The sequence below is a fragment of the Crocuta crocuta genome, unplaced genomic scaffold (genome assembly GCF_008692635.1).
Source record: "Crocuta crocuta isolate KB4526 unplaced genomic scaffold, BGI_CrCroc_1.0 scaffold551, whole genome shotgun sequence".
Taxonomy (NCBI): domain Eukaryota; kingdom Metazoa; phylum Chordata; class Mammalia; order Carnivora; family Hyaenidae; genus Crocuta; species Crocuta crocuta.
In genome coordinates, this window is record NW_027530969.1 from 3,319,041 (window position 1) to 3,346,991 (window position 27,951).

Genomic DNA, 27,951 nt, shown 5'->3' on the forward strand with positions numbered 1-27,951 from the left:
ATGCCAGGTGCAATCCTCAGTATGTGGGCCAGGTAGAAACAGCTGTTAATACTGAACATTTATTTAGTGAGCACTTGCTACATATCAGACTTTACATGTATTAATTCTCAAATAACTATATAAGATAGTGATACCCTCCTCCATAAAGCTGTTCCTGATATTTCTATGCAAAATAAGCAGTATTTTACCTATGAGGACACTCAGAAGCAGACAGGTTAACTAATCTGTCCCAAGTTAACAACTGGTCTGAGGCATCTTGAGACCCATCACTCAGGCTCCAGATGGCATGCTCTGAAGGCCCAGGGTCTACCAACTCCCTCAACCCTCCCTATTAGGCAGTGCTGGGCCTCATGACCACAGGTCATGCCATAGGAGGGAGAATCTGGAAGACACTGTTTTAATTCAAAATACTACTCTTTTTTTACTAGAGTAATCTCAGATTTAACAACGTTGGGGTTCTCTTTTTCAAATCTGACACTACAGGTTATCATTACCCAACAATTATCACACTGAGTTACGGAAGTGACCAGTTTTAAAATACTTTTAGGAAACACAACAGCTAGTCATCAGCTGGACAGTCTAGCTAAAACACTAATAAAAGGTATGCCTTAAGCTAAATGGGTTGGCTATGAGGACAGTATTAGTATGGCTTTTGTTTTTTAAACTGGCCAACAGTCCTGGGCAAGGAAGATAAAAATATTTCATTTGTTGATGTTTTTATGTTATAAGTTGTAAGGCAAGAAAGAAGTCAAAATATCTAAAAGGTCTGTTAATTATTTTTAACTGTGGTAAAATACAACGTAACATAAAATTTACCATCCTTACCATTAAGAATACAGTGGCATGAAATAAATTCACAGTGTTGTACAGCCATCGCCAGCATCCACCCACAGAACTCTCTTCATCTTCCCAAACTGAACCTGTACCTGACTTTCTATTCCTCCCTTCCTGCCTGCCCCTGGTAACCACCATTCCACTTTCTGTCTCTATGAATTTTACTATTCTAAGGAACCTCCTTTTGTTAACTGGCTTATGTCACTTATGATATTGTCCTCAAGGTTCATCCATGTTGTAGCCTGTGTCAGAATTTCCTTCGTGGGCCTGAATAATAAACAGTCTGTGTATATGCTACATTTTGCTTATCCATTTAGCAATCCATGGACATTGGGGTTGTTTCTACCTTTCTGCCAGTATAAATAAGGCCTCCATGAACATAGGTGTACAAATATCTCTTAAAGTCCCTGCTTTCAGTTCTTCTGGGTTTATAACCAGAAGCGGAATTGCTGCATCACATGTAAATCTACATTTGATTTTTTGGGAACCACTATACTGTTTCCCATAAAGTCTGTGTGACTTTACATTTCCAACAAAGCAAAGGGTCCCAGTTTCTCCACACCCTCACCAATACTTGTTATTCTGTTGTTGTTGTTTCACTGGAGCTATTCCAAAGGCTGTGAAGTGTTATCTGCTCAATTAAAAAAATACCTATTATTGAAGATTGTATCTGTAGCAATCAAGAGTATTATGTGAAGTTAATTCATTTATTTTTAATTTGGCCTTTAATTTGGCCTTAGCGTTCCCTAAGATTTGTGTTAACATTACTATAATGCCACTAAGTATGATTTTGGGAAAGTCCACCCAAAAGTAAGCTTTTAAACACAGTGTAACCATTATAACATCTGCAGCAGTATTACATTCTGGAGTGCAGAGATGTAACAGTATTTATTTTGATCAAGCTCAGATGGGGTCACCCAGTAGCTTTACACAATACTGGGAGTCACGTCTATTTGTAGTCTGGGTAACAGAGCATGGCTACAGCAGAAGGACTAGTGGGAGGGAAAGACTAAGCCAACTCCAGAGACTACAAGTAAATATACTAAAAGTACTAAAATTATATTAATAAGATAAATGGGACAAAAATTTGATCTCAAATAATGTGTATTTGACCTGTAACACCATATAGCTTCTGTTAAAGGTTTCGGTGCATAGTTTTTATTCAAATTTGCACTTTTATCATTACTACTCAAATTTGCAGTTTTATCATTACAGCATAATAGTCTCAGAAAATATTAATTACTTATTAGTTATACAAGCCACAGGTTTTGGCTTGGTAGAAAAAACAAGGATCTTCATCTAGACCCCTCACAGAGTCTCAACTGATGGTGATATTATGTATAGGAACTTTATTAAATAGCCTCTAAATAACACATGTATTTATTAAATTTTTAGTAAGCTAATTTTTTAAAGCCAATTAAGAATACCAGAAAACATAACCTAAATAATATTTAGAATTAACAGAACAAACATCTTGAACCAGTTGATTGTTAAACCTTCAATATGAGAGTAATAGGTTCTATTTTTTTAATATTTTATGGATTTCAATTAGACCTTATAAAACATACTGACATGTTTTGATGAAAACATTTTGAGTTTTACATTGATTCTTATTTAGATGCTTCAACAACTTTGTAAGGAATTTTTAAATAAGTTTAATCCATCCCCAGTGGTTAGCATACAAATAGAATCTATAATTTTAATAATATAAAGTTTAGCATAAAATTCAAAATTTAAGTATGAATTTTACACACATATTTAAGTCATATATTTGGTGGCCTCTACAATTAACAAATGAAAACAAGAAGTGACTTTCAGGGGTACTTATTGGGGAATAGCACCCAACCAGGTCCCCAAGTATGGGACATGGTTTTGTTCACATCAGCTGTGTTCAAGTATCATGATCCCAAACTGTCCTGAATAAGATGAACTATTTTTTAAGACTTGAAACACTGACAAGGATTAGACATACGGCCACAATACTTTTTATTTCATTTATGAGGGCCATTTTTACCTCAATTAAATTTTATCTGAAAAAAAATTATTTAAAGCTCAAGTTGTATTATTCCATTATATTTTAATTTAGTATATTTAGTATGGATCACATTTAAAATGTTTGAACTTAGTTATTTTTATTGAAGGTTAATAAATTTAAATTTATTAATTTAACAAAATTAAATTTAAAGTAATTTAAATAGTTACTTGTTTTACCTGACCAATTAAAACAGGGATTGGCCTGTTTTTATACAACCCTGGAGCTAAGGATAGTTTTTACGTTTTTAAACAGTACATTGAGACAGAGGCCTGACATGACTCACAAATCTGAAAATACTGAATTAAAATATGAATCAAATTAAAAAGACATTCTCTTTTACACTTCAATCAACAGCAATTTACATCACACACCCACACCTGCCCGCATATATACACCCTCCGTTAATCTGAAGGATACTGGTCTAAGCATAGAATTCTTTCTTTCTGAGTTTGTCCACCAAAATCTAAGCTTCCTCTTCTATGGTACAAAGCTTCTGCCTGGGCCGGAATACATTTCCCAGCCTCACCTGATCTGGTTACAGTCACAGGGCTAGTTCTTCACAATGGATTTTCAGCACAAGTGATGTGTGTCACTTCTAGTAGGGCTTTTAGGAAGCAATTATGCTTTCTCCATATTCTCTTTCCTTTCACTGGCAGAATACTGAGTGTTGAGTCCTTTAAGGATATGAAAGCCACTATCAGCCAGGACCACCCACAGGAGACAATACACTTCTATTGTGTTAAGCCACTGAAATGTTTGCTATTATAGTTACTGAGGAAACAAACTGTTAACAGTCACTAACATAAATGTTGCATATCTGCTGCCTTTCACATTTAACTAACTTCTACTTATTTTGGAAATTCTCCCAATCATCCTTTAAAAAAAAAAAAAACCACTCTATGAAAACAGATTGTTTATATTCCTGAGAGCCGTCTGTTTATTCTACCCATCAGTCTTTTCCTTGACAACTGGCTACTGTTGCTCCTTTTTCTGTTTACTGTATGCTCAGATGAATTTTAATTTCAAATGAACCAAAATTTAAAATCATTCCTGCTACACATACATAGCTCCAATGATGCTGCACTGAGACATTACCACGTTCCATCCAATGACTATGTTACAGAAGCAGAAATTTTAAAATGGATTAAAACAGCCCCTCTTCACTTACTTATTGTGTGTAAGGGCCAAAAAAAACCCATGAGAAGGGTAATAAATTTCACTTAACCTTGAAACACCAGTACCTCCCAAACTAGAATCTCCCAAAACAATAGAGCCTTGGTATTTTCAAGAGCTGCATCTCGAAACTGTCAGAGATTCAAAAACATGCCAAAATGCATGCTTCTGTAACATGGACTCCTTCACACCTGACTGGAAAAATGGGAATGACAACAGTGTAACGGGAAAGTAGTGCTGGTTCTTGAGTGATTCTTCCCAGCATGTTAATGTTTTGAAGCTATCCAGGGCAAGATTTGTCACAAATAATGAGAAAGACTTGGGAAACACAAAATGAAGACTTTAAGAAAAGTGGTGATTGAGAATCTTACCAAAGTCATTGGCACAAATGAGGTGGTTGCTCTACTGGCTTTAGGATCAGTTATGCTCTTAACTACTTCGTGATGCTGTGGACACCCATGAAGGATACAAGGTACATCAGAGGTTAAATTATGGTGAAACTGGCCTCCAATAAAGCTAATAGCTACGAGAACCTACATATCAAAGAAAAACATGTCCCAGGATAAACTAAGACTAGAATCATCTTGGCAGGGAGTGCAAATGTTACCCATGCTACTGTGCTGGTGTTTTTATCCGGACTCTCATTGATTTTGTTAGTGCTCTGGTTACAAAGTTACATAGTTGTAAGTAGTCTAACCTTAATCCTATTTTCCCCACAGTTAGTTTTAGTGGGTGATTTTGCAGAATGAGAGGTTTTTCAGGAATGTATATATCACATTACATTAGGTATGAGCATATTACAAATTGAGATCATGAACTGCCAATGTCAAGCAAATAGGCAAAATGACACAATCCAACCTCATGGGTCCCCATTCTAAATCCGTTAGCAGCCTGACAAACGCGATCTCATTTAACCCTAGATGACTACCATCTAACAACCTACCTAAAAAAACTATGTAGTCCCTATCAAACAATAGATACCATATAGCCCATAAATGCTATAAACATATTCTAATTCTCTATTTTTCCAAATCTACAATATTAATTACTTTTAAATTCAGCTTCACCTTAACAACTGTTGTTTAGTCTGCAAGCAAAGTAATAAATCCTTTAGGTAGCTTCTTTGCTCTTCCAGACCAAAGGCACTCCATCACATACTAGTCCAACCAAACCATTCAAGACTGCTTAAATTTTGAAAATATAATTTCCTTTTTACAAGGCATAATCTGTTCCTTCAGAATCACCTTTCATGAAAACTGCCTTAAAGATGGCAAAAATGGCAGCATCCTGAATATACAAGGCTATTTCTAACTACTGTTTAGGTGACTCACCCAAAGCTGCATTCCTCATAATCAAGCAAAATTACAGATGTGGGAATTTTGCTCATTTAGACCCAAAATCGGAGGATCCAATCTGGTCTACATGGTGCTTGCCCATACACACTGTGTCCCATCTCTCCCAGCCACTGCCCCCACTAGGATTTCTGACCCCAAACTTTCCAGTTACAAAGAGCCTTAATTTCCTCAACACTGCCACACTACATTCCTAGACAGAATCCCAAGGGATGTTATTTTGGTATATGCAGTTTAGGTTTCCTTGCTGATCTACTGTACTGATATCCTACCAACATGGAGTAACACTGTAAAACACTCCATGACCCCTTCTGATCCCCCCTCCTGCCCCAGTTATTCACCCTCTGCTCATGAACCTATCAAGCAAAATGTAGTTAAATCATTTTTCTTCTCTGCTTCCTTCATTCCTGTCTGTAATGACACCCATTTAATACCTTTTAGGTCACGTCTCTACTTTTCACTCACTGATTTCTTTTTTAGGAATCCTACCCTTAGTACTGATTTCAACATATACAACATTTCTGAAAATTCGAGATGTGAAATTCACTCTGGATTGAATATCAATCTCCCCAAACAAGAAAATGCCTCTAACTTGCCACTTCTGGAACACGAACAGTGGTAATTTCTGTTAATAATGACCCTGAGGTACTTCAAACTTCCAAAGAAGCTTCTGAATCAAAGGAATATTCAATTATACACCATACAGTTTTAAAGTTAAATGTCTTTACAATACCCTAAATCTTTAGAAATGGCAATCCGTATGCCATAATATATGACAAACCTTGCTACTGTTTGATCAATACACTTTCACCAACCCATTCCACCTAAGAGTAAGGTCAAATCAGAAACTGCTTAAACACTGACATGATCCATTAAAATTATCACAGCTTCCTCTGTATGGTCCACCCCTCTCAATCTGGCATGTCCGGTGCTCAGCTTTATAAAAACTTTCCAAACGATTCTAAGAGAAACTCCTTCTCTTCTCTTGCAACTACCATTGCAAATATTGGCAGAAATCAGCCTATACAACTGTGGTTCTCATCTCTGCCTGTGCACTGCTGGGGTACCTTTGTGAAAATACAGGCTTTTAAAGTATAGATTCCAAGGCCCTCCAAGGTCTAATGGATCCTAATCTGTTATGGTAGTAGCCAAATATCTCCTCAGGTGATTCCAATGCATAGCGAAAGTTTGGCTTTATAATCTTAGGGATCTTAAGAGCTGGTGCTCTCAGTGTTTCCAACAGGTCACCAAAGAACCAACATACGGGTGCAGCCTTTAGGTGGGACCCACAAGGCTAAAGAGTGGCCAAGAGGGTGTGGTCCACCTACATACTCCTTTCTGTAATGTGGAAATCATGGGGTTGGAAGGATCCTCTACCCCAAGAAAGAGATTAGGGCGAAGTACAGAAAATAGCTTCCTAAGGATATAGACCTAGCAGTACTACTCAGCTGCCTGAATCACAACACCCGTTACAATCAACTAAGAGTCATCAGCCTACCCGATTCTCCTCAGAGTTGAATACATTACACTAGAAATCAGAGCTCTCAAAGGACCCTAGCTTTTCATTAAGAGGCCCCAGTGGTTCAAGAATATCTTTTCTCCACTTTCAATAAGCTGAACGGCAAAGTCCCAAAGTAAAGCAAAGTAATTAGTGAGAGAAGCCTTCTGATCATTACCAGAGAAGTCTGAAGAAAACTGCACAAATTTTGCCATCAATGAGATCTGCCTTCAAAATCTTTCTCCACCAGTTAGTTACCAGCGACATCAGATTACCTAACCTCTCTAAACCCATTTCATCCATAAAATAACCACAAAATCTTATGAAAATTTAAATGAGACAATATTTGCAAAAACAGAGTTTTCAATATAGTTGTCTTTCCTCTTTACTAATTTCTACATGCCTCTTCTATACCACTCTCGTTTAATCTTACATACTAATAGTTAATACATACCTCTGTTAGTCCTTACCTTGATTTATTGCTATTACATTATGAGAAACATATGAGAACACTTTAATTTTGTTCCTCCAAAACTAACATGAAGTTTAAACTTAGCTTACTGACAACCCATTGAAAACCCATCAGGGCCTAGATTCATACTCACTTCTTCAGGACAGAATTTCTTCTTTTTTATGCTCAGGTACTGATTCTACTAGGGCAACAGCTCCCAAACTTTAAAAAAGGTTAAGAATTGCTTGTTTAAAATACAGATCCCACCTCCCACCAACAATGTCATAATTGTTAACAAGCAAGGATTCTCACAGGCTGCTAATGGCAACAGGTAAAACACTGCTAGGAAACAACACTGACAGCTTGCCAAAGTATGACCCCACAAGTTATTTACTGGTTGCAAAAGGGAAAAAATATATACCTTTATACAGAAAACTCTGGCAGTCAGGATCTTAACCAAGAGATAAACCTCAGCATCACTGACAGTGCAACAAACCAGGTACCATGTGCCTATTGACAGGATGCAAAAAGGTAGTAAGTAGGAAGCAGTACTTTGGCAAAAATACATATCTTGAATAAAATCAAGCCCCTAGACAGCTGCACCTTGAAGCTTACCCAAAAAACACAGAGTGCAGATGATACTTGGAAAAAACAGTTAGGCAATCCAAAATATAGAACATGTAAGACATGGCCTAGAGTCTGCAAAAGTCAATGTCATGAGAGAAAAAAAAAAGTAAGAAAAGTTTTCTAGAGTAACAGAAATGAAAGCAATCCATTAATTATGATTACATCTCTATTTGGAGGGGGAAAAACCTATAAAGGAAATTGTTGGGGACAAATGGGCAAATGTGAATATAAGCAGCTATTAGATGATTCTATAAAATTATGGAATCATTGAATTACTGTTAATTTTCTTGGATAATGGTATTACAGCTATGTAGAATTATTCTAATTATTTAGTATTTGAAGTACAGAGAGGTGCCACCTCATAACAAAAATATCTATGTTCATTACTGAAACCAGGTAGATGTTAACAGGTGTTCAATATACTATTCTTTCTACCTCTCTCTGTATCCTTAAAAGTTTCCATAATGAAGACTTAAGAAAAATACACATTCCCTGGCCCAAATCCATAAGACTCTAATTCCTTAAGCCTGAAGTAGGCCCATAAATCTGCATTCAAGTAGCCCCGGGGCCTATCCTAAAATGCAAGATGTTCTCTGACCACTCTAAGAGACACAGCTGAAGAGAGAAAGTAGAGTGTGTCTGGTAGAGCTTGAGTTCTTAGTTCCATGCCAGCTCTATTTTACTGGCAGTCTTCCCAAGCCATGGATTTGGTCTCTTCCCCACTTTTGCCATCTTGCTTCATGTGTCCAGTATACTTAAGATGGACTAAAAAGGGGGCATAATAGTGAAAGAGATTTCTATTTCATGTAAATATGAGTCCTTGAGAGCATCTCCTCAGGGTAAACAATAATTATCAACTCTACCTCCCAAGAGTGCTGTAAAGAAATCTTGTTTACCTTTCTGTGAACTGAATATTCAAATTTCTTCCTAGAAATGGGTAATGAGCACACAGTCTATAGTCTACGAATTGATAACCAAAATAAAACAGAAATGGCATCCTCACAATAAAAAAAAAAAGACCAAAGTACTGCATTCAAAAGTTTTCACTACAACAAACTAAAAAGCTTTTGTACAAACAAATGGGACTACATCAAACTGAAAGGCTTTTACACAGCAGTGGAAATAAGCAACAAAATGAAAAGGCAATGGGAGAAAATAGTCACAAATGATATACACAGTAAGGGGTTAACATGTGAACTATATAAGGAACTCATAACTCAGTATTTAAAAACTAGTAATAAACAAACGCTCCAATTAAAAACTGGACAGAGCGGAGCACCTGGGTGGCTCAGATGGTTGAGCATCTGACTTTTGATTTCACTCAGGTCATGAGATCAAGCCCCACTGTTAAGCTCTGCTCTAAGTGTGGAGCCTGATGGAGATTGTCTCCCTCTCTGCCCACCTCTCCCTCCCTCCCTCCTTCTCTCTCTCTCTCTGGCTCCCGCTCTCGCTCTTTAAAAAAAAAAAAAGGGAGGGGAAGGGGGAGGACAGACGACCTGAACAGACATTTTCCCAAAGACACACAGATGGCCAACAGGCAATGAAAAGATGATCAATTTCACTAACCATCAGGAAAATGCAAATCAAAACCACAACAAAATATCACCTTACACCTGTTAGAAATAACAAGTGTGGCAAGGATGTGGAGAAAAGGGAATCCTTGTATCCTTGTGCATTGTAAGTATTACGATTGTAAATTGGTGCAGCTACTGTGGAAAACAGTATGGAGGTTCCTCAAAAAATTTAAAATAGAACTATCATACAATCCAGCAATTCCAGTTCCAGGTATTTATCCAAAGAAAACAAAAAAAACACTTTGAAAAGACACATGCACCCCTATGTTCATTATAGCAATATTTACAATAGCCAAGATACGGAACCAACCTAAGTATCCAACAATAGATGAATGGAAAAACAAAGATGTGGCATATTACCCAGCCATACAGAAGGAAATCTTGGGGTGCCTGGCTGGCTCAGTCAGAAGAGCATACGACTCTTGATCTCGGGATCATGAGTTTGAGCCCTAGGCTGGGTGTAGAGATTGAATGACTGATGAAATAAATAAATAAAACTTAACTTTAAATTTGTTTTAAAAATGAAATCTTGCCATTTGCAACAACATGGATAGGCCTATGAGGTACCATGCTAAGTGAATGAAGTGAGTCAGTGATTTCACTTATATGTGGAATCTAAAAAACAAAAGAGAAAAAAAACTCAGACACAGAGAATAAACTGATGGTTGCCAGAGGGGAGAGGGAAAGGGGTGTGGTGACGGATGAAATAGGTGAAGAGGATTAAGAGGCACGATCTTCCAGTTATAAAATAAGTATGACACAGATATGTAATATACAGCAGAGATATTACATTTATGTTGTATACCTGAAATTAATGAAATATCCTATGTCAATTATTCGTCAATTTAAAAAGTTATTTTAAAAACTGGTATTTCAAGGTAAAAGTGATACATGAAACTTTGTTAGCAATATGTAAAATATGTTAGGAATATAGTGGTTCCTTTTAAAATGGATAAAAAACAATGTAATATAGGAAGATATATACATATTAGACATACAGAAAAGAAATATCTAAAGTTGAATCTTATGTAGAAATGTATCAATATCAATGTAACAATATTCACTGAGTCCTCCAAGCAAAACAGGGAAATACAACTAGAACCAAAAAAGTACCTATACCTTAATCTAAGAATACCAAAACCAAAATTCACTTAGAATGATTTCCCAAACAGCTCACAACTGACACAGAAGCTACCATTAAAAAAACAATAATAATTACAAACACTAACTTTTCAAAGTTAGAAAATACATATCAAATAATAAATTGCAGTAGGTGATTTTGAAGTTCCTCCTCAATAAAGAAATTAATCTTAATAAACAATCCAGGAAAACCTCCAAAATACAGAACTTGGATACATGCATTGCTTTAGCTTAATCTAATGGTGAGAAAATTTAAAACTGAAGACTACAAAAAATGAACTTTAAAAGATGTGAATTTTGGCTGAAATTGCAAATTCACAAAATTAGCTAATAAACCAGCATTAACACATTTCTTAGAAAGTCTAATCTGCTATAAATTTTAACATTAACTACAGAGAGATAAAAATGCCTCTACAGGCAGCAAAGTTATTGAAAATAATGAGAATGTGTCAGTACATGCAAATAACACATGGTAAAATTTCAAAGCAGTTCCTGGGAAACCTATACATTTTAAAATATTTTAATTGCTCAAACTAGAGCATGAAAATGGTTTCTTTAAAACTTCAGAGTGTTAATACCTATCAGCATAATAAGCTTTTTTAAAACTGAAGAGACCTTAAAAATCATTAACTTTATCTCATTTGATAAATATGAGACAACTGAAGCCAGAGATTTTTTTTGTAAGTTGCAGAATGATAAAACAGACTTCTTACTCCAATATAGTGTTCCCTGTATACCATACTATATATGTCCTGTCCTTAAAAAAAAAATTTTTTTTTAAAGATCTCCAATAACAGTAAGTAGTGAATTGTCTTTAGGCAAATATAAAAAGTAACTGAACTTTTTAAATGAGATTGTGGATTTATGACATTTAAAAAGAATTTTAACTTGTTCAGAAACAAATAAGAAATCCAGAATTCTAACTAGGAAAAATCAGGTAAACAACATCATGGGAAGTAAACTAAAGTTTTGGCATAAACTTGCTTGCAGAAGTAACACCATAAAGCTACCAGCCCAGGGTGAAAATGGCAATACATAAGACATGGATTATTTTTGAATCCCATAGAATCTTTGCAATCTCACAGTATCTTTGCAATAGTACAGAATTTATCAGTTGCAGAAGCCTAACTAAATGACCTTTGGATAAAGTTTGCAAAATCGAAGCACATATTGTTAAGAGACAGAAATGAACTGCCTGTGATTTCTGACATGTGCCTTCTAGATTTTCAGAATGCCAGGTTTCTGTAACATAGAGTTTAATGCTTTGTTTCTGAATCATTCTGGAAATACTATCCTTCATCACTAGTTGCAATGTTACTCAATGCATGCCATTTTTTTCATCACCTTCCCTTGAAAAGTTACCATAAATGTCAAGTTTTACTGTTTTATTCTTTCAAAAATGAGAAATAACTTTCAGAGAGGCTCTCTTCATAGTCACTCTCCTTGAGAAAGTAACTCTTTATCTAAATATATAACTTCTACTAATCATGGATTTCTATGATTTTTCAGGTGGTAGTAGGGGGAAAGGAATTACTACATAAGACAGTTAATGTTGTGGTATCTGACTTTCTTTTTTCCTTGATGGTATCAAAGGGTCTTGCCCACTGCAAAATTACAAAATTATTATTTTATATTTTCTTTTAGGTTTAATATGTAATGTAGAGATCAATTCCTCTCAACCAGATAGGCATTTGCCCCAATATCATTTGTTAAATTACCCTTTTCCCCTTCATGGATTAAATGCTTTACTATCTGCTAAATTCCCATAAACCTGTCTATTACCTCACTCCTTATTCTGCTTCACTACCTGTTTGCCTTAATTCCTCTGCCAGCCACACACTGTTCTAATTATTGACACTTTACAGCACATCCATTTTCTGATAAGTCTCAACATTTTTTCAACAAGATTTTTTTGATTATGCAAAAACATTTACTTTTCTCAATTTTTCTCATTTCCCCTCAAAAAAATCCCACTGACTTGTTTTTGAAACAGAATTCCATTAAATTTATGGATAAAATGTAATGTATTTTTAAAATATTTGGATTCCCATCTAGTAATAAGAAGACATGTAAAGCCCCCTACACACACACACACACACACACACACGTATACAATCTTCATTTGACAGTGACTAGTACTCTGGCCCCATACAAATGAAATTTCCTTATTTGTAAGGGGTAAAGTTCCCATTCTTTTTTTTTTTTTTAATATTTTTATTTATTTCCAGGAGAAAGAGAGAGAGAGAGACAGCGTGAGCAGGGGAGGGTCAGAGAGAGAGGGAGATACAGACTCTGAAATAGGCTCCAGGCTCTGAGCTGGCAGTCAGCACAGAGCCCGACACGGGGCTCGAACCCACGAACCGCGGAGATCATGACCTGAGGGAAAGTCGGACACTTAACCGACTAAGTCACCCGGGTGCCCCATAAAGTTTCCATTCTTAAATCACAAACTCTTAGAGCTAGAGGAACATTATAGATCACTTAGTCGAATACCCCTTTAAGCCCAGTTATGTTTACTCCAAGCCTACTTGAGATTCATTTTAAAGTTAAACGTAATATACCTTTTATATGCAACATAATTATAAAAGTACTATCTGAATCACACAAAAGCAAAGAAGTGGTCTACATTTATTTAAGAGTACTTTCAATTTAGAAATCCTTTTAAAGAGGACCCATACTCGGCTCAAAGGAGAAAAAAAAAACAAAAAACAAGAGTACCTTAAGTGCCTATACCAGCAACAGCTCCATGTACTTTTTTAGGTACTGTTTCCAAGGTAAAGTCTTTTTGTTAAGCTGGGTCCAGGAACCAAACTTCATAGTACCACATCATTCCATTCTCAACTGTTCCATCATTTATTAAGAACACAAATCCAACAAACACTCTCCAAATGAACAAGATGAAACAATTCTAAAAGTGTTTCTCAAGCCTGGCTGCCCATGTAATCATCTGTGGAGCTTCTAAAAGTAAAGTTGCTTGTGTCCCACTCTGGGACCTTAAGCATTTTCTTTTTCTTTTTTTAAAGCTGTAATAGGTTCTATCCTCAGCCAGAGTTAATAAGAACCAACATTCTAAAAGATTCAACAAGAACAAAGACCCTTAAAATGTCAAGTGTCCCTATATATTTGGGGGGTGGTGAAGGAGTAATGAAAAAAGCATCTTCACCAGCCCGGCGACATTTGCTGCTGATTAAAAGGGCTGTGTTCCCTATATTATGCCAGTCTTAAAACAGGACAAACTGCAGAACACACGAAGCTTTTAACTGTTCATAGATGGATAGGGCTATATGATACGTGAAACACCTTTTTTTCCTCCCTTGAAGGTAACCTCCACCACACATCATCTCCTAAGAGAAAAGACTCCTAAGAGAAAAGACGGCTGATACTCACTTTACAAATGGCAAACATTAAGATTCTACATAAATTCTTCTTCTGTTTTGTGAGAAAGAAAGCTGTAAACAAACCCATAAAAACAAATAGGGAAATTAATGATTGGCTGCGATATCATGACATTAGATGAAATGTCAAAGAACTGTTGCTTGTGACTGCAGAGAACTGCTGAAATCCTAAACACCCTCTAAACGTAGCACAAAAGTAGAGGAAGGCCGATACACTGAAGGAAAACACATACAACAATGCAAATATGCAAACTAAATCAAACTGTTTCTAAGCTGTAACCCTCTAAGAAAATGATCACACTTCCTAATAACAACACTTTTACTAAACTGAATCCTGACTCATATTCTTGTTACGAGTGACTCATACACCTTCTATCCTTGGGGAAAGCACCTGAAAAACAGAGAAAATAAAGCTACACTGTTAGGTTACATGTTAAGGACTTAGTGAGAGTAAAGCATGCATGAAGTAGACCCTAATCACACACCACAACTCTGCAAAAGGAGGTTCATGAAACCAAATCATCCCACAGACAACTATTCTTCCATGCTCCGATTCTGGCCTAGCCAAAAATATTTTCTTATATTCTGTAAAGTCATTTGGTGAAAGAGCTATCAAGTATTTTGTCTCGACAGGAAAGGCATCACACATAGAAGTTTATCACGCTACTATCAAGAGAAACTAAATTCTCTTAAATTAGCACTGAGATCTGTTCAAGCAAGAGTCCAATAATTTCACATTAAAAAAAAGGCATGTGAAGAGACAGGTATTCATAGTTTAATGAAATCAGTGCTAACAATGTACAACTTTACCAATATGTTTCTTAGAAATGTAGCCCAAATCAGTGATATAATTCCGAGGACTTACCCTTTTTGTCACATGGCCACATGAAATAGCAAAACTTAAGTAGCAAACATAATTAAAGGAACAACTGTAACCCCAAAAATCTGCAGTAAACTCTGAGGCGATGCATGTTTATACCCACTAATTCATAATTGTTCGCCCAGAAACTAAACCAAAAAAAAAAGGTAAAAACCTCTCTCTAAAGCTTTTCATATGAATTATTTGCATACAGGCCATGTGCCTAGCAGGTAGTAAAGAGGAGACCCTGCCCCTGGAATATTTCTAACAAAACAAGCTTACTGAAAAAAAATTAAAATTAATAAAATCCTTCATCCGCAAATACTTTTGAAGTTCAGCTACACTGGAATAAATAACTTAGCTGAATTAACATATCTTTTAGCACTTTATACTTTCAAAACTTTATGAAATACTTAGACACATATTCCAATCTTGAAAAAAGATTTCAACATAGTGAAATCACAGGCATCTTTCTGAAATATATATACCACTGCAAATCTTGAAGAGTTCAAGAAAGAACTGGAAAAGAAACATACTACCCTACTTTAAACAACTAGAAAAGCCTAAAATTACACTTAAAATGTACTTTTTACTTTGTTCCAAAGTAGGGACTTCTTTGCCCACATGCAATCAAGATTGTGGTCAATGGGGGGGAAATTGCTCTAAAAAAATTTGTGAAGCTGAACTCCCAATTCCATTATGTACCAAAAGCTTACCACTAATAAATACGTAGGATGGATTACATTGGAAACAATTCTCCCAGGAACTTCGCATGACACCAAAATTCTGATTGTTTTCACTTAGGAGTCAAAGACAGGGAAAGACAGAGGCCTTGCTTTGGCTTGCTCAGAAACCTAGTTATTAAATATATGCTGTTTCTTTTTACTAGTCTTTCAAAATCTTCCTCTCCCCAGTACTGCCTGTCCCTCTCCCCCTTTCATTCTTTTGCATCTTAGCAACCTGCAGGAAATCAAAAAAAAAAGTATACCCATATCAAACACACTATCTTTGATTCAAGATGGATTTGGGTGTTCAGGGATGTTTTTAGATTTAGATTTCAAATTCAAAACCTATTTCAAAATTTTTCTTCACCCCACACTACCCTCAAAACTGCTAAAAATTAATCAGTCATCATTTTGTTGCTGTTTTATCCCTTTCTTAAAAACTTATCAGCAGAAAACCAATTATTTGCAGACGAGTAAAGCTGGGAAAAAAGGTTGCTAGGTTCAATCCAGGAACACCAGTAAACAAGCCTAGAAGTACCAAAAAAATCAAGAACCACTCACAGGTCTCCCATCCTGAATCTGCGTATAAATTCTACAGGACAAAGTTCTTGCAGTCGCTTTCATGATTTGACTTAATTCAATCCCATGCTTTCTGAAACATCTTTATTTACAACTATAGAGAGAGATCTGGACAAACAATTCAAAAGACAATGAACTCTACTGTCAGTTAACCTAAGTACATTTCAGTTAACTAAATTACAGAGTACCTAAAACCTCCTACTAGGTGCAGGACTCAGGGCAATCTAGGCAAAATGTCTTCTCACTGAGCTCTGTGTAATTTAGCTTCAGTTAAGATTTGATTTTCTTGCAAATGTTTACCTACACTCACAGTTTCCAGAATACACTCAAGCTTTTAAGTTGGAAGGCACAGATTTACTAAGATTTTAATGGTATCATTTACTTAGTTAAGTCAGTTAAGGTGGGTAGCAAAAATAACACCTGCAAGTGGTTTGCGAGGTAGTCACCAGGCACAGGGGAAATTTACAAAAGAGGAAAGGGCCGCAGGGCCAAGCTTGGGCTTGTGTAAACATAAATCACCTACGCACTGGCCTAGGTATCAAAAAACAATGTTCCTCCAGAATAGGTGTCCAGGTGGCTAATTGACTTTCTGGAGGCGAGAGTTAAAAAACAAACGCTTACAGCCATCATATACTACACAATTTTACCTGTCACCAAGAAAAGCGTACGTCTAATCTAGCAAAAAAAAAAACAAGTCATTTTTTCCTTCAACGAGGGCAGCGGTTTGGAGTCAATTTGCAGGGGATGGGATTGCAGGGGGGAGGAGGCGTGGAATAAAGGAGTGTCAAAAGGAGAGGTAGAGAGGGGTTTTTTGCACAGGGCCCCACACAGGCCACTGCGGAGAGAAGACGGGGAAAGAGGGGAAGATGTCTCACCGGGGGACAAAACCGAATGCAAAACCAGCTTAGAAGAAAGAAGGTTTCCCCCCCCCAGGAGGCGAGCTGGGGTGCAGATAAAAAGCGCTAGTGGCTGGTTACCTTGGAAAACAGGGGAAAGGGACAACGGAAATAAGAGGTCCAGAGAGATGTGAGGGAAGGAAAGGATGAGGCAGGGTCTCCGTTAAGTGCGAACCAGGGAAGAAGCCAGACAAACAGCGGGACTGGGGCCTCCCAGGGCCAAAAGGCGTGGCCAGGGATCCAGATCAAACGATGGTCTTTTTGAGACGCCCGGGGAAGTGCGCGGCAAACCCCTACTTCAAGACCCCGGGCCAGACCCGTCCGAGGGGCCCAACTGCAAGTCACCTCGAGGGCAGAAAGGGCTCGGGAGGGCTCCGGCCTCGCCCGCGGGGCCCTCCGCAGGGCCGGCTGCCCGGGCCCCCGCCCCCACCCCCGCAGTGCTCTTACCTCCACACCTGCCCCATCTGCAGCAGGTGGATGACCGACTGCCAGATCCACACGGAGAGGCGGCACAGGCGCNGGCCGCGCCGTGGCCGTAGCCAGCCCCCATCATGGGGGGCCCCCGGCTGCTGAGCCCCTCCACGGCGCCCAGCCCGCCGCCCGTGTAGTCCTGCACGAACCAGCGAAAGCTCAGGCTCTGCACCAGCAGCGACGGCACCAGCACGAAGAAGAGGGTCAGCCCGAAGAAGCCGTAGTCCCCCTTGCGGTNTGGGCCAGGGAACCCCCTCCGCTTCCGGGTAGTTGGCGTCACTTCCGGGCGAGCCCCCCAATCGCACGGCGCCCGCAGCTCCCCAGCCCTACCCTCCCGGCCAAGATGGCCGCCCTCCTGTGCCTCAGCTGCTGGGCGGGGGACCGGGGGGTTCTCCCCGCCAGGGCTCCCCTTCCCCTCTTCCGTTGACCCCGAAACCCATCAGGTTGACCCCTCGGCGTTTCTGAATCCCGCTGGGCCGAGTGATGCGGTCCAAAGTGATCCCTGGAGGGGGCAGTGCCAGACGTTTTGGGGTCCCCTTCCTCAGCGTCGCAGCTCACAGCTTTCCTCCTGGAGAAACGCCCCCTAACACCCTCCCGGCTGCTGGCAAAGGGGCGGGACCTCTGAGGGAAGGGGCGGAGCTAGTGCAAAGCAGGTGATTACGTGTCACTTCCGGGAGATAGGATGACCTCATTGAGTAGTTAGGCACCCCCCCCATCAAAATGGTTGTGTCTCACCTCTTTGGTTGTTTTTTTTCTTTCTTTCAAAATTCTCTCTTATTGTTTTCTTATTTTGAGGGTCTTGAGAAATTGCATAAATCAGTTTAGATTCCCACACACAACTGATTGATTCTCACTTGTATCTGGACACCTCTTTCTGTTGACCCCCTGATTTTCTTGTCCCTGACAACTTTGCCATCTTTAGTAATAAAGTTTTCACCATTCCCTTAAGAAAAATCCAAAGTCCATTTAAAAGTCAGCCTATTGCACCTTGACTGTTAGAGCAAAGGTTGAATTGGCATTAATGACCTTGAATGAATTTTCTTCATCATTGAATGTATTTTTACCAACTTTTTAAAAGTATGTGATTTTTAAATTATGTGACCTTAATTTGAAAAATTCAGAACTAGCCAGAGTTTAAGGTGTATCAATTACTTGTTCAAGCTATTTGAATGTGTGAAGATTGCCTTTTGGAATTTTTTTGGTGCTAAAACTCTGTCAGTAAACATAGCTTTAAATGAGTGAAAATGCTATCAATGTGCTATATCATTAAAATATGTGGAGGGTACACTACTTAATTTTAACAAATTACAAAAGTGAAGCAGCACTGAATGGATTTGAATTACAATGATCTTCTAGTGAAAGTACATTTGAAGCCAGACAAAGCAAGCTACATGGTTACAATTGTTACTGATCAAGTGAAAGAAACATTTTGAGATTAAAAAAGGAAAAAAATGTTTTAAACCTTGAATTCTCTCCTTGACCTCCCCAGAATTTTGTGACTCATTTTTCTGATCCTGTCTATGTCTCTCTTCAGTAAAACCTAATAATACTGTAATTTTCTTTGGAATGCTGAGGACAAATTAGGTAATATTTGCACTAAAGTTCTGTTGAAGAAAGGTGCCTATTAAATCTTCAGGATTATTTTGAGGTATATAATATTTAACACTATAGCACCTAGTTAATTGGGGGTGGCAAGGCAAACAAGGATTCCATATTTTAGGACACAACTTTTCATGAGTATGCCAAAGCAAATCCTATAAAGACTTTACAGAAAATACTCCTAGAAAATTTTTACCCCAGCCATTGGGGAGGAGGTAAGGGGAAAGAGAAGAGAAGTAATTCCAAAATCTACTTTTAGAAACAAGTCACATAACTCTATCCTTTGATTTCATACCACAGTTTAAGCCTCTTTGTTCCTATGCTATCAAAACTTATAGCCAACAGGTAAGGATATTTCCTCATATAAATGACCTCTCTTTCTTTCTTTACTGAATTTGAATTAATAACATTTTAGAAAAACAGCTTGAAGTGTAGATTAGGACTACCTAAATTTGGATCCCAGTTCCACTGAAATAATAATGTGAATGATAAAAAAAAACAACATAGGCCCAAAATGGCATGACTTAGGCCACGTCACCAAACCAGGGCTTAATACCTCACTGTGGTTTCAACCTTGCCCAGAAATGTAGTCTTAACCAGTCAGTCAGGAATTTTCTGAGCAGCACCAATGGGGTAATTTGTCACATAGGCCCTTGTCATTCCCCGAAGGAAGAGGAGGTAATTTACCTAATAAGAACCCCTATCCTTGCAGCTAAGGGAAGATGACCTTGTCTGGCACAACTCTTTATTTCCTTTTGCTAGTAACTTTCTTGCTCCACCATCCTTCCTATGAAAACCTTCCATTCTGTAGAACTCCTTGGAACTCCTCTCTACTTGCTAGATGGGATGCTGCCCAACATGAATCATTTAATAAAGGCAATTAGATCTTTGCATTTACTTGGTTGAATTGTTATTCTTTAACATGAATACTGTGAGCAAGATAATTAACTTCCTTAAACCTCAGCTACCTCCATTGTATAATGGGAATACTAACATCATACAATGTTGTTGATGATGTTCTCTGAAAATTTGTTGGGTGGATTAAAGATGGTAATCCATTCAAACTCCCCACATGATACCTGATAGGTAATAAGCACTAAATAAATGATAACTGCCATTATTTTTATTGCTATTATGTTTGTATGATACCAACATACAGTTACTTAAATTCTATCATTCAGTAGATAGATTTGGTATCTCTAATAAATGAAGGCATTTTTAAGTGCTTCTAGGAAACAGATACAATTAATTTGTATCTTTAAGTATGTTTTCTCTGTTTAAGCCTGTGACACTATGAAATGAGATACAAAAGCAGGCAGCAGTGACATATTTATGATTCCTATTTCTCTATGCCCTGAAAGAACATAATCTACTAGTGAAATTAGCTAAGTAAATTACACTCACTGTATAAAGCCGACAAATGAGACTGAATCAAAAGGGTTTATCACAATGGAAAATTCAAGTAGATACATAAGATTTGCAGGTTGTCAAGTGATTTCAACCTTACATTTGCTATTTCAACAATTTTATCATTCTGACTTCTATGGAAGGTATACAGTGTGGAACCCAGAGATTCTAAAATTAAAATCAGTTACAATGACAATAAAGCTATCATGAAGACTCATTGAAAGGTTAACATAAATTAGAACTGTGCTATCAATACTTCTTTTAACCCAGAATTTTGGGGCAGTTATGTGTACCAAGTAATACTGAGCTTACCACAGTGCTGACCACATAGTGAGCATTCAATAAATATTGGTCAAATAAGTGAATTAAAATAGTTTTTGAAATAACTGAAATTCACTCTTTCAAAGTTCCCCCCAAAATATGTATTTTGCATTTGATGATATAAATCTTTATAAAACCATTGGTGTATTACAGAGATACCTTGATCCTTTAGTAAACAAGGAAGGAGTAAATAAAAGAAATTCATTGACCACTGGCCTGCTTTCTTACAAGCACACCAGTTAACTTCTTGATGACTTGACCTGAAGGTCGCCTTATGCTAAGAGGTTCTGTCTATTGATGAGCCTACTAAGAAACCACCCCAGGCCTACTGGATACTTTTGTTCTTGTTGTTTCTAAATAACTTTTTTTTTTATTTCTGCTTTTTGTAGTTCATTCAGCAGTTAACAACTTTGGATCCTTTTACTTCTACTTTGACCTAGGCTGGGAAGTCAAACCACAAAGCATGTTGGAATTACATGCAATATAATAGTAAATAGATACTTAGGGCCTCTTCTATGAGTCAAGTAAGACAGATTTAATATATGGAAACAAAATATGGGCACAGCTTCACTGCCCCCAAACTTTTGGGGTTTTTCTTCCTGAATTTCTGCTATTTTCAGAAAGGCAAAAGGGGAACTTATTGTTAAATGCTATTATAGATTAGCCACCATCCCAAACATCATTCTATGTAATATACAACCATCGAAACAGGTATGGGGATTAGTATCCCCATTTTAATAGCTGGAAAATATCCTCTAGTCTCCCAAATGACTTACCCAGAATCACATCCAAAGGACGTCTAATCCCAAAGCCTAAACCTCTCCCCTTCCCATTGTCCTGGGCCAGGCAGCTATTGGCCTCTTGAAATGAAGCCAGTCTTACTGTTCTAGTCACTCAAAGGGCCCCGTTTATAATCTGATACACATTACGGGGAGAGAATACTTGAATTACAGCATGGGGATTTGCCCCAGAAAAAAGCGTTACGTGGGGGCTTCCTCATACATTCTTCACCAGGTTTTCCTAATTTGAGCTTGGCTAAAGCCTCAAACCCAGAAGGTGGATGTCATCCTTATCAATTTTATTCCTTGTATCTATTGTCTCTATAGAAGCAGGACTTCTTTGAGTACAGAGGAATAAGCTCATGGAAGCTCTTATCCCTAAAAGCTCCATTTTTGTCTTTGATTCTAAGAATTGCAGTTTGAGGGAGCATTCTCATACATTCCTGCTGGTGTTACAAAATGATGCAGTATGGAAGGGAATATGGCATGGTCTATCAAAATTACAAATGCAATCATTGTTGGTGACAGCAATTCCTTTTATGGGAATTTATCCTACAGATAAATATGCACATGTCAGAAATTACATGTGGACAAGGTTATACACATAGCATTGTTTGTTGTTTATAATAGGAAGAAAAATGAGGAGAAAAAAAGCCAAGTGGCAGTCCAAAGGAATACTAGTTACATAAATTGTGGCATACCCACATGACAAAATACTATGCAGTGATATTGAAATTTTATGGTTTTCTTTTTAGTGATATAGGAAGAGTTACAGGATACTTTGTTATACAAGAAGAATAAGGGTGAAAAACAATAAAGCTGCTACATTTTCTGTAAAAAATGGGGGAAGGCAGAAAGTTTCTCTTCCTATCTTCTTGTGTTTGCATAAAGCAGTTCAAGAAAGATAACAAAGAAACACCTATAGGGTGATAACAAGTGTGGGGAGAAATGGTGTGAACAGGAACTGGGATGGGAGGAAAACAATAAATGTTTAGGGGAGACTTTTTGACACAGTGAGGAATGTGCACACGTACATGGGTTTGGAAAGATATGTAGGAATGAAGGGGTAAGTCCATCAGTATTTCTTCTGTACAGTAACACCACTGAGAAGTATTTTGTAAAGGTGTTTGTCTCAAGAACTTTGATATCTGTGAAGTGACTTAAACCCTTCTTCAACTTTCTTATACTTTTATTGTCTAAATAAGATGAGATCCAAGAGTTAACTCCCCACAGAGCAAAAAATCATATAGGCCACTTCAGAGAACGGGTGTATGCCTTCACATAGAGAGTGAGATGGGTAATGGAAGTATACATTTTCCAGAGTAGACCTTCATTCCTTTGTTTCTCATTGATTGTCTTCCCAGACCAAATGTGTTTCTAGAATTTAAAGATTTGTATTTGTCCTACAATATGGCCCCCAAATTCAAGTCAAATAATTCCTTTCTCTCTGATCTTCAACCAAAGATAAAAGATTTGGTCTTATGCTAAAGGAAAAGCTTGATGAATTAGTCTTTTGGCAAACTGATAAGATGTCTCCAATGCAAAGAAAATTTTGAGCATACACAGCTCATATGCTCAGTGCTGACCTCGGACGCTAACCATTACCACTGGCCCCCCAAGTCATATGGACTCACACAGCGAGTTCTCCTCCACATTTTAGACATGTTTCCTGGTGTGGTATTTCAGAATGTGATAGATACCAAATCAAATTAAATCTAACCTAATTCAGCAAGTGTTTATTGAAAATCCACTATCTTTCTTTATTGCAAAGAAATATGAAATAGAATTTCTACAAACTACAGTCCCATTGAAGGCAGAAAATAGACCCTAAAAAAGCAGTTAATAAAACAGCATTATAAATACGTTATGATATGATGTTACAACTTAAAGAACAATTAGAGATTATAGACTAAAACATAAGATATTCATTTATCAACAAATATCTAAATGCCTACTATGTACCAGGCACCCTACTAGGCACTAAGAATGAAAGAGACATGGCTGTGGCCCCCATGAAGCTTACAGACAAGTAGAAGTGACCGTGAACAAGTAAATAATTATAAAAATAAGAAGAAGAAAGTATTTATAGAAGCTTTAAAAAATACCTTAGGAGGTACCTGGGTGGCTCAGTCAGTTGAGCATCCAACTTCAGCTCAGGTCATGATCTTGCTGTTCCTGAGTTTGAGCCCTGCATCAGGCTCTTTGCTGACAGTTCAAAGCCTGGAGCCTGTTTAGGATTCTGTCTCTCTCTCTCTCTCTCTCTCTCTCCCTCCCCCCCTTCCCCACTCATGCTCTGTCTCTCTCAAAATCAAATAAACATTAAAAAAAAATTTTAAATACCCAAGAAGTGTTCTGTTGATTGGTTGGCTTTGAAGTAGGTAACCTACTGAAACATGAGAAATCAGGAAGCCAACGCTAAAGTGACATTTAAGTTGAGATTTAAAAAATGAGGATGGACTACCCTTCGTTGACGATCAGGTTGGGGTGGGAGTAATATTAGAGAAATGCCTTCTGGATGGAGAAAATTGTCTATGTCAGGGCCTGAACTATGACCTGCAAAACAATAAAGTATGCTACATTTTGTGTAAAAAGTGGAGGAAGGCACTGTTGGAGAAATTGACAAGAGGGCAGTGTGTAAGCACTTAGTGGACAACAAGGAGGGTGGGCCAAAGAGAACCCGTCCAACAGAGTTTCCGTTCAGCAAGGTGAACTCTGGAGCTGGATGGAGGTGATGGTTGCAAAAACATGTGAATGTACTTCATACCACTGAGCCTAAAAATGGCTAAGATGGTACATTTTATGTTATGTATATTTCACCACAATAAATAAATGGAGAAAAAATTAACTGTGAGATTGAAGAAAGAAGCATTTTTTTAAATTTTTTTAATGGCTTTTTTTTTATTTATTTCTAGGAGAGAGAGAGAGAGAGAGAGACAGCGTGAGCAGGGGAGGGTCAGAGAGAGAGGGAGTCACAGACTGAAACAGGCTCCAGGCTCCGAGCTGGCAGTCAGCAGAGAGCCCGACGCGGGGCTCAAACCCACGAACCGTGAGATCATGACCTAAGCGAAAGTCGGACGCTTAACCAACTAAGCCACCCAGGCGCCCCTGAAGAAAGAAGCATTTGCACCACACTAAGGAATTTTTATTTTATTTGAAGTGTACATTATATGATGCAAGCAATAATAACAAAAGGATTAAGAAAGTGGGAGAGAAGAGTTAAAGAAGGCATTGTGGGTGAGGGGAGAATTAATCAAAAACGTTGGTGCAATGAATAAGGAGGGTCTATATAACAGGGAGTGGTTGGTATGAGGCAGGGATTCCCTGACTTGAGACACAGGATCAGGCCAACCAGAGACAAGGGTTTGCATGGACGAGTAGTAAGGCTCGAGAGGAAAGATGAGAGAGGGGGAAGTGGAAACCAGAAAGTTAGGCTTAACGCCCAAAGCAGTGACAGCCCTTGCCATCAATGCAAAAGGATGAAGTAAAATACTAAACAGAGTGATCAAGTACCCAAGGGCTTGGGGCTGATGCATGCACTATAGGCAATTAGGAAGGAGAAAAAGAGGAAATTTGGGATGAGTGAAGTCATGGAGGGAAATCTTTAAGTGAGAGGAAGACACTTTGTTACATTTGAGTGTCATCAGCTCTCCACCTTCATCCTTCTAGACATAGGAGTTCCAGACTTCTTACCTAACCTTATACAGAAGTCCCTCTATCCCACTGACTGATTTCATTTAATGAGTGTACGTTGGGTGCCTATAATATACTCAAGACTGTTCTAAGCACCCTGGAGAACAATTTTATAAACATCCATAACCTCAAGCCTTTTACAATCTTCTGTGCATGTTTGGGGACATGGGGATCATATATTTTCAAGTGATGATTAATTCATGCCCTCCTCTGGATTTTCCTCTTTTTAAAAAAATATAAAAATTTTTATTCACAGGAAGTAAGCTTTGTATTTAAATCACAGCTTTGTCATTAATTAGCTATAGGATTTGGGGCAAGGTACTTTCTTATTTAAGCCCCAATTCCTCAACCATAAAAATAAGGAGAATAAAATTTATTTCATGGTGTTATTTGTGGTGGCTTAATGAAATAATGTGTACAAAAAGTATCTGCTTCTGAATAAGTGTTCAATGCTGGTGCTTCCCTGACTCATGTTCCCAGATCCTTATGAAAATCTTCCTGGTTCCCAAGCCCCCAGTTCATTGATGTATATCACATCTTTCCCTGATTTTCTAGCACTATGTGGTTAAGTAACTGTGTAGGTTTTGTGCAGGCTTTGCCTTTCATACCAGAAATTGTATGATACAACAGGCAGTCATGCAGCCCTGAGTCTGAATTCCCAGCTCAGCCTCTTCCCTGGGCAAATTATTTCAGCTTTCAGATTTATTTTCCTAATGTGTAAAATAGCCTACTGTCCCCCCAATAAGCCTGTTGTGATATCAATACCCAATTTAGAAAAGCTGCTAAGAGACACCTGTGTGGCTCAGTCTTGAGCAATCAACTCTGGATTTCTGCTCAGGTCATGATCCCAGGGTCGTGGGAGCCTTCTTCGGATTCTGTCTCTCCCTCTCTCTCTCTCTGCCATTCTCAGCTCCTCTCTCTCTCAAAATAAACTTTTTTTTAAAAAGTGATAAATAAATATTAGTTGTCCTTCCCTACTGACCCCTTGTGCTATAACAATTACCACAAATTTAGAGGCTTAAAGTAACACAAGTTTATTATCTTACAGTTCTGGAGTCCAAAATGGGTCTCAGCAGGTGTCAGTGTGTCATCAGAGGGCTGTATTCCTTCTGGAGGCTCTAGGAGAGAGTTGTCTCCCTGCCTCTTCAAAATCTGGAAGCTGCCTACTTTCCTTGGCTCATGCCGCTCTCCACCTTCAAAGCCAGCAATTCCTTCACCTCTGCTTTTGTGAACCCATCTTTTCTGATTCTTCTTCCTTCTTCTTTCCCTTCTAACTACCCAGATAATCCAGGATAATCTGCATGGCAATATACTTACTTCCATTACATCTCCAATTTCTTTTGCCTTATCAAGTAACATTCACAGATTCCAGGGATTAGGATATGGCCATATTGAGGGAGTTGTTATTCTGCCTACCACTCCCTTGAACTTTTTGCTGGTATGTAAACCTGAGCTCCTCATTCCTGGCCCTCAAATGGACTCTGTTTGCTAATTTTTTAATTGCTGTGATACACACCCCACTTGGTCATCCAGATGGCTAACTGATGCTTTATTCACAAACTCTAAGCCTGTTGAGCCAGAATGAATTTAAGGAGAATAAAAACAATAAAGAGAACTTTGCGTGCAACTCCCATGTTACAGATTGGGAAGAGAAAGCTGAGCATAGAAGGCATGTATTTAAGATCACATGAACTCAGGGATTAGGATTTTACATTTCTTGATATTCAGGCCAGCACTGTTACTACTGTATATTGTGAATTATGCTGACTCATGTACCTTATAAAGTTGCACAAAGTATTCATTTTCAGTATTTGGAATCGTGTCTTTCATCTCTATTTCTTAATGACTGGAATGCTGGATTTAGAGATTAAAAAGGCAAAAAGTAGGTCTGAGTTCCAATGACACCATTTACCAGCTTTATGACTTTGGGCAAATTTAGATTGAATCTTGGTTCTCAGGTAAAATAAGAATATTAATATCTCCCCTCGCTTCCTCTAAAGCTTGTTGTGAGTACTTTTTTTGTGGGTTTGTTAGATGTTTTCTAAATCATAAGGAGCTGTAAAAAATATGGAACTATTGTTATCCAAGTTGAGTTCTCCTACCTAATCTCCCCAACTTTAGTTTCTTCTTTTCCCATCCAGCCTGCTTGGTACTATCAGTCTTATTAAGCCTCAAATACTGTTGTAAGAACATGTGAGGTCTTGCTATTGTCTACTGTACCAAGTCCAAACTACACCCTTTAGTTTTCAGATCTTCCATTTTATTCTTCTAACCAACATAATCAAAATTCATTTTACTGTTGGCCAGAACACACCCTTATTATGAAAACATCCACATTGTCCACACCTATCCACCTCATTCTTGCATTGGTGCTTCTGACCTTGCATTTTATTCATACACAAAGTCATTTCACCTCTTCTTTGCCCATCATTCAATTAAAAAATTCAAAGCTCTAAGCTTTTAAGAAGGTGTCATGCTAGCTATGGCCCCAAATCACTCTCCTCTTTTAATATCTATTTCGAATCCCACCTTCTTCAGCAAAAATG

At 38.0% G+C, this 27,951-nt stretch overlaps 1 protein-coding gene across 1 annotated transcript in view; it reads right to left on the reverse strand.

The window, feature by feature from the left end:
- XKR6 (XK related 6) overlaps nt 1–27,951 on the reverse strand; it is a 383,867-nt gene that overhangs the window by 294,370 nt on the left and 61,546 nt on the right. Inside the window, 2 exon segments of the mRNA XM_077769740.1 lie at nt 17,586–17,658; nt 17,661–18,026. Coding sequence (XP_077625866.1) covers nt 17,586–17,658; nt 17,661–18,026 — 439 coding nt within the window.